This window comes from Nesoenas mayeri (genome assembly GCF_963082525.1).
Source record: "Nesoenas mayeri genome assembly, chromosome: 23".
NCBI lineage: Eukaryota > Metazoa > Chordata > Aves > Columbiformes > Columbidae > Nesoenas > Nesoenas mayeri.
Genome location: NC_137574.1, coordinates 6,210,093 through 6,218,252, shown reverse-complemented (window position 1 = coordinate 6,218,252; position 8,160 = coordinate 6,210,093). Strand labels below are relative to the sequence as shown.

The 8,160-nt window shown below is 50.7% G+C and overlaps 1 protein-coding gene across 1 annotated transcript; it reads right to left on the bottom strand.

Moving 5' to 3' along the window:
• Positions 1-333: 333 nt before the first annotated feature.
• Positions 334-1,266, bottom strand: LOC308048903 (olfactory receptor 14C36-like; the record flags this gene model as incomplete). The annotated part of the gene is made up of 1 exon (XM_080358232.1): positions 334-1,266. One exon carries the CDS (start codon positions 1,264-1,266, stop codon positions 334-336), a length of 933 nt encoding a protein of 310 aa, XP_080214358.1.
• Between the last annotated feature and the right edge of the window lie 6,894 nt (positions 1,267-8,160).

The window sequence follows — 8,160 nt, the reverse complement described above, 5'->3', positions numbered from 1 at the left end:
CGCTGACCTTCATGGAACCCCAAGGAATAGCTGATGGTGTTTCTGCTCACTTGGGTTCATCACCTCAGAAGCACTTTGTGCATTTGTTTACATCTTGTCTATACAATGCAAACATGGACATCTGACCTACTCATTAGTTGTGCTGCCAGGGAGGGACAAAGAAACTCTTCAAGCTGAAGTGAGAAGCCAGTGCTGGAAATGATGGTTGTGAGAGGCTGCTCCATGACAACTGACCTGCAGCAAGTTCTCTAGGGTGTCCAGTGGACATGGGCACAACCACTCAGTGAGAAAATTATTTACATTATCTATGCTATGCAGAAGATTATGGGCAGTTTATTGCTTCATAAAACAGCCATTCATTAGTTGCCACACTGAATCCTTGAACTGATTGTTTCTCATACTGTAGATGAGGGGGTTCACTGCTGGAGGCACCACTGAGTACAGAACAGACACCACCAGATCCAGGGATGGGGAGGAGATGGAGGGGGGCTTCAGGTGGGAAAATATGATAGTGCTGACAAACAGGGAGACCACGGCCAGGTGAGGGAGACACATGGAAAAGGCTTTGTGCCGACCCTGCTCAGAGGGGATCCTCAGCACGGCCTTGAATATCTGCACATAGGAGAAAAAAATGAAAACAAAACAGCCGAATGCAACTGAGAAAGAAATCACAAGAAGCCAGACTTCCCTGAGGTAGGTGTCTGAGCAGGAGAGCTTGAGGATCTGGGGGATTTCACAGAAGAACTGGTCCACAGCATTGCCCTTGCAGAGTGGTAGTGAAAACGTATTGGCCGTGTGCAGCAGAGAATAGAGGAACCCAGTGGCCCAGGCAGCTGCTGCCATGTGGACACAAGCTCTGCTGCCCAGGAGGGTCCCGTAGTGCAGGGGTTTGCAGATGGCAACGTAGCGGTCATAGGCCATGATGGTGAGGATAGAATACTCTATTGCAGCTAAAAAGACAAACAGAAACACTTGGGCAGCACATCCTGTGTAGGAGATGGCCCTGGTGTTCCAGAGGGAAGTGGCCATGGACTTGGGGACAGTGGTTGAGATGGAGCCCAGGTCAATGACGGAGAGGTTGAGCAGGAAGAAGTACATGGGGGTGTGCAGGTGCTGGTCACAGGCTATGGTGATGATGATGAGGCCGTTGCCCAGGAGGGCAGCCAGGTAGATGCCCAGGAAGAGCCAGAAGTGCAAGAGCTGCAGCTCCCGTGTGTCTGTGAATGCCAGGAGGAGGAACTGGGTGATGGAGCTGCTGTTGGACATTTGCTGATTTTGGCTATGGGGGCTATCACAGAAGAAAAAGACAGTGAGAGTTTTGGGGAGATTTCTCTGAGCAAAGTCTAAGCCATTTCTCACACACCCTCCCCCTGCTCCACACCCCCTTGTCCTTTCCCAGACCTTCCCTCAGCTCCGTGTCTGAGCCCTGGGTGGTGCTGGCTGGAGGTGCATGAGGAGCAGGGCCTGTGCCCGCTGGCTGCTGAGGAGTCAGCCCTGCTCTGCAGCAGTGGGGTCATGGGAACGGGGGCAGGGGACAGTCCTGGGGTTCAGCTTTGTCACATGAAGCTGCTCCTGGTGCAGAAATACCTGTCAGCATCTGCACTCCCAGGGACAAGGAAATGAGGTGGCAGGAGGCGTTTTGAGAGGTTTGGGGTTTTTTACAGCTCCTTCTCCCCTCTCACCCTGGGGAATGTTCTTGGATGTCAGAAACCATCAGCATTTCTGCTGCACTCAGGGAGAACAGAGCGAGTCCTGCAAGGCAAGAGGCTGCCTGTGGCTTAGTGCAGAGTGAGGGGAGCTGGTCTGTCCCTCTGTCTTGCTCCAGCTGCCCTGGGCTGGCACCTTTCTGAGATGGAGGGTGATCACACTCCCATGTTACCCTGAAAAGCCACCAGACACTGCTGAGACCAGAGGGATCCACCTCAGACCACTACACATCTCACTGTTTTCTAAGGTCTCAGCACCCCAAAATTAGCCCAGGACACACATCGCTCATTTCACAAACCCAGCAATATTTTCTTTCTTTAGGATCTCTGTGGTTCTCCACTGGGTATTGAGATAATACGAAGATGTTGTAGGACAGTTTTGTATCCTGGAGGGAAACTCACAGCTTGGAAGGAAACCTCAGGGAGATAGCAGAGTGTCCTGATAGCATTTGATTCAGGGAGTCTCAGTTTGTTGTCCAGCCCCACAGACCTCATTGCCCACACCCCACAGGTCAGAGCAAAGCTGGGACACGTGTGCCCATGGACACAGCTGCAGGAAAGGACCCACAAGATCGGGCTGTGACTCTGCAGCTGAAACTGCCATCCCCAGAGAGCCTGGCAGCAAGAACAAGATCCCAACAGCAGTGACCCAGAGCAGGGGAGCAAGAAGGGAAAATCTGGTGAGGGTGGGTGTGAGAGAGGCCAGGGCAGGGGCAGCCGGGCCCTCAGACAGCGTCACCCTTCCCCAGCTGTGCAGCCACCTCCCAGACACCAACAGTGCCGGGCAGCTGCTCTCAGCCCCTGTGCTCTGCAGAGGAACTGCAGCTCTGGCTGCACAGGAGCTGCTTCATGCCTTGGAGCCCCCGGCCCTGAGGGCAGAGGCTTTGCTGGGTGGGAGAGCAGGCGAGGGGGCTGCTCAGAGGAGGGATCTGCACTGCAGGGAGTCAGTCAGAGATTTCTACATCCTCCCTCCCACAAGAGCTCTGGTTTGTCTCCTCCTTCCCAGATCATGTCCCTGCTGCCAGGAGATTTTCCACCTGGGAGGTGATTCCCTGTCCCATGTCTTTTCCCTGTCAGTGCTCACAGACCCCATCCCAAACTCTGTGCGCTCACCCTGGCCCTACAGACACCTGCCTGTTTGCAGGGCACCGCCTGGGAGCATCTTCCTGTTGAAAACAAAGACAGGTGGGTGATCCTGCTGGGTCCAGCAAAGGCGATGCTGCATCTGTCCATGGGCAGAGGAGTGGATGAAGGCTCATCAGGAGGCTCCTATCACACCTACTGACGAAGTTACAGCTGAGTGGTCTCCATGACTTGTTCAAGTATGAGAGCTCCTTTTCCGTTTCTCCTCTCAAATTCCCCAAGAGAAACAAATTGAAAATAAGGACTTGAGAAAGTTCCTTAGCTTTACTGTAATTCCTTCCTTTACCTTCTCCTTGAAAAAGCCCATTAGAAATGTCCCTCTGAAGGTGCAGCAGAGAAACTCCTCTCTATATAACATGTTTTCTCTACACTGGAGAAACTGCAAAGTCCCTCCTGACAGATGCCACAGCTTGTGGAATGTTCCAGCTTTAGCTTCTCTCCAGGAACTGCAGCTGAATTGGGCTGTAGCCAGAGACTTACTCTTTTCAGGGCTGTGAAGATTTCTCTCCCAGTGATGTCTCAGCATCCTCCACCCCATGTTGTCTTTAACCTCTCTGTGCCTGTCTCTGTGCCCTCGGTGCTGCAGGCAGAGCCCTCAGCCCTGCTGCGTGTGCAGAGGAGCTGCTCCTGGGCAGAGCTGTCTCTCTGCAGCGCTGCCGCTGCCATGAGCTCCCTGTGTCCCAGGAGCCCAGCCCAGCTCACAGCACAGGAGCAGCCCATGATGTCCCTTTCTCTGTCCCCTCTGGGCTCCTCCAGGTGTCCCTGGGGCACCTGCTGTGAAACAGCCTCAAGTCATCACTGATGTTCCCTCCTTATGCTGGACAGAAACACTTATTTCCAGCAGTGTATTTTCCCTCTCAAAGTTACCTCTAATTATCGTCTTTTTTTTTTTTTTTTTCTTTTGTTTTGACTTATTATTAGTCAGGACACCCAGAAAGTGACAGGGAGGGATCTTCGTTACCCGTGCTGAAGGAAGGGATTCAGCTGAGTCGGTGGAGGCTTTTCCTCCTGCGTTTCTATTCCCAGCACTTGAAGGACACTCAGCTCTGCCATCCCTGCCACACACCTACAGGAGGTGGGATTCCTTCCTCTTGCCTTTGTTTAGGAGCCCTCAAAATAGACACACAAAGAAGCATGTCAGCCTCTTTTCTCCACTCCTGTGCTAATTAAGGGAGACAGAGGCAGGAGTGAGATGTTCAGCTGCAAGTAACTGGTGACATTTGTGTTTCCAGAGGTGGTACCAGATACATTGCAGGTAACTGAAAGGTCCTATGGACAAGTTCATAGAGACAGGGTGACATCTTGGGGATCATACATGAGCCTGGTGGGAAAGTCCTTTGGCCAAGTGAAATGACAGGTCACGTCCAAATAAAGGCCAAAAGGCCCTTTTCCTGCTCACTATTGTTATGGCAGTTTATGTTGGTGTGCATAGGAATGGTTGCAGTCCTGTACCATAGGGCCAGCTCGTTCTCTCTCGTGTCCATCAGCTGAATTTCCAAGCTCTCCAGTGACTACACTGGCAGTTGTCCCACGGTCATCCCCACATTGCCTGACAGAACACAGGGTAGGTGTTCCATTTCATGTTCCAATTCAGGCCCACATAAGATGCCAAGGCTGACATGGACCACACAGGACCTACAGAAAATCCATTCCCATTCAGGGAGGTGCATCACAGCTGCCCCAGACAGCATTGCAGAATGTGATTTATTGCCTGTGTATCTTTGACTGATACAATCAGTCCAAGGTATCAGTCATCAGATGTCATCAGAAAAGCAAGGTTGGTCTCTTCTCTACCCAACAGCTGCAGGCATTGCATGGACAAGCAGCACATCACACAGGGATCTTCACTCAGTCTCTTGATGATAAAATCAATGAAAAGACCAAATACTTTCACAATATGCCTGGATACATCTTGTTTTCAAGAACAGCGTCCTCCAGGCACAGCAATGGTTCATATCAAAACACAATTAAAACTCCAAAAGGAATTGAAGGTCATCAAGATAAGCTGTTGCTATTCCAGAAACAGCTAAAGAAGAATCCTAAATACTGTGAGTCTACTACTGAATTTAGAAAGACAAGGTGTAGGCAGACCTAAGATGTCTCCGTGTCTTTGCCTCAGTTGTCAGCAGCAAAGTCTTCCAGGCCTTTGTGCTTCCAGGCAGGACTCTGGAGGGCAACAACTGTGGTGGATGGGGATCAAGCCAGGGGTTTCATGAGCAAACTGCAGCCTTACCAGCCCTTGGGACCAGAGGGTTTGCATCCAAGAGTGCTGGGAGAGTGTTTTTCCCCAGTTGATACTGGTCTGGTATGAACCCAGAAAGAAATGGACTGAGACTCTGAGGTATTGTTTAAAATGCTGTTCATTAGGTCTGGCTCTACACGAGGGGTATCACAGAGGCAATCTGTGTCCCTCTGGATGGTGGAAACCCAGGTGGTGTAGCACTGAATAAGCTTCCGAACATCCACTACCAGGAGGAGCCCCATGTCTTGTCAAAGCACTGTGACAGTTTTGGATTATATGAGGTGAGGTGGGGCAGCTTGCTGAGCTGTGGTGTTTCAGCTGAAGGATACAGGGTCTGCTGGAGAGAGTCGCAGGGAGAGTGAGGACAGAGGGATCCCCCCGTGTGAAGGATCAGCTCAGATATGTGGAGCTGCTCAATGACATGGGCAACAGGTTGATTTATCTTGTGTGAGTGAGGATGACAGAGAAGTTGGTCAGGATGACACTGTTTCGGCAGTGAGCACTTTGAAACTGCGATAGAAGGATTCCCCCATGGATACCGATGCAGAGTGTCTCCTGAGGAGGTGTGGACGGACAGGAAAAGCAGATTCAACTCCAGCAGGTCCCCACCACAGATGACCTGTGTCCATCAGTGCCAGCCCCTCTCCTCAGACCAGAACAAGAGTCCTGCTCCAGCAACAGAGCAGCCTGACCCCAATGAGTGTCTGCAGAAGGAGGTTTCTCTTCCTCCTGGATTCCTCCCTGCAGGCACAGAAATGCTGCCTTGCTCTTCTCCAGGGACATCCCTTTCCCCAGGTGAGGGTGTCCAGCCTGGCCTGGCCGGCTGGTCCTGGTTCCCTCCCTGTGCTCCCCACAGGGCCCTGAGCTGGCCATGCTGCTCTGCAGAGCGACGGGCTGTGGTGCCCTGGGGCCATGGGTGACTCTGCTCTGGCCACGCTGGTTGGGCTGGGAAACAGACCCAGCTGGATGAGGATCACTGCTGCTGAGCCCTTTCCATCTTCCCAGCTGGCTCAGGAGCCCAGGACAAGGCTGGGCAGGACCATGGGGTGTCTCTCATGGCACAAAGGGCAGGGGAGGGCTGAACCCAGATGGTGTCCTGAAACATTCTCCAGTCTGACATCTTTTGTCATCCTGGCTCCTCACAGCCTGTCCTGGCATTGAAGGGCCCTTGTTACCCTGTGCCCTCCTCAGGTTCACCTCTTCCTCTGGGACACCTTGCATGATCACTCCTTTGACCAGGACTGTTTTGTTTAACCCAGCGGGCAGCTGAACATCACACACAGCCCTTCTCTTCCTCCCTCCAGCCCAGTGGGATGGGAGAGGGAATCAGGAAAGAAATAAACATCTTGGGTTAAAATGAAGACAGTTTAATGAGACAGAAAGGCAAAACAATAACAGCAGCAACAATAGCAACAACAGCAACAATAGCTACAACCGCAACAACAGCAACAATAGCTACAATAGCAACAACAGCTACAATAGCAACAACAGCTACAATAAATATAAAACAATAATAATAAATAAAATAATTATAGTAATAGTAATAGTAATTATAATAATAATGATGGCAGTAGTAATAGTAGTAATTGCAAAAATGGTAATAATAATAACAGGAGATATAAACCACGTCACGCACAATGCAATTGCTCACAACCCACTGAGTGACACCCAGCCAGATCCCAAACAGTGGTCCCCCAGATAACTTTTTCTAATTTACATACTAAGCATGATATCATATGGTGTGGAATATCCCTTTGGCCACTTGGGCCAGCTGTCCTGCCTGTGCCCCTCCCAGCTTCTTGTGCATCTCCAGCCTCCTTGATGAAAAGTCCTTGGTTTGGGATAAACATGGCTTAGCAACAACCAAAACATCCCTGTGCTATCAACATTCTTCTCAGATTAAATCCAACACACCGCACTCTACCAGCTACTAGGAAGAAAATTAACTCTCTCCCAGCTGAAACCAGGACAGTGCCCCCCGCTTCTTCTGTACCATCTGTGTTGTGCCCGGGTCCCACACTCTCCAATACATTCCAGTTAATCAACAGCACTTTTCCTATCTCTGGATATACACACAGATCTCATTCCTCAGTCTATAGGCCACGCCTCTAAAATGTCCAATGAGTTCATGTGGTCCATGGCTTTGGGCTCCAGGGGTCATAAGAGTCTTTCAGGATAGGAGAGATGGTCTTTGCGGTTGGACTGTTGTGTCCTGTGTCCAGAGCTCGTAGCTGGTGTATCTGTCACAGCCAGGGACAGTGCGTGAGTCTGGGTGGGCAGCGAGTGGCACCTCAGGGAGATCCTCTGACAGCGCCTGGCAGCTCCACTCCTCTCCAGGATGCATCTGCCACTGCTGGTGGGACAGTGCCAGGCAGATCAGTCACAGACGTGTCCCTGTCTTTTGGACGTGTGCGACCAAGAAGGGAGCTCTTCATCCAGGCCTTGGTACCTCACAAATCCCCATGGGACCCTGAGCCAGACCCCAACTCTAACCACTTCCACTGACACCACTGCCTAAGACCTAACCCTAACACTTATCCATCCCTTACCCTAACCCTAATCCTAACCCCTGCACTTAAAACTTACCCTAAACCTATCATTCACCTAAAACTAACCATAATATTAACCCAACCACCACCCTAACCTAACCACCACCCTAACCCTACCTCTTGCACAAAATCTAACCTAAACCAAACCCCCCCAACCCTAAAACTAACACTAACTCTAGCCTTACCCTAACTCTTACCTGAAATATCACCCTAATATGACCTCTAACCCTAACCCATAACCCTAGCCTAACCCTAAAACTAACCCTAACCCATCATACTAACACCAGCCTTAAACCAAACATTACACTGAACCAAGCCCTAACCCTACATCCTAACCTGCAACTCTTACGACTGACTCTAACCCTAAACTAACCCTAATTCAAACCCTAACCCATTATCCTAACCCTAAAGCTATCCCGACCCCTAACCCTTAAACCTAACCCCTTAACACTAATCCTAACGACTTACACTAACACTACGCCCTAACCACTAACCAGAATTGCAACCCTTAATGCCAACC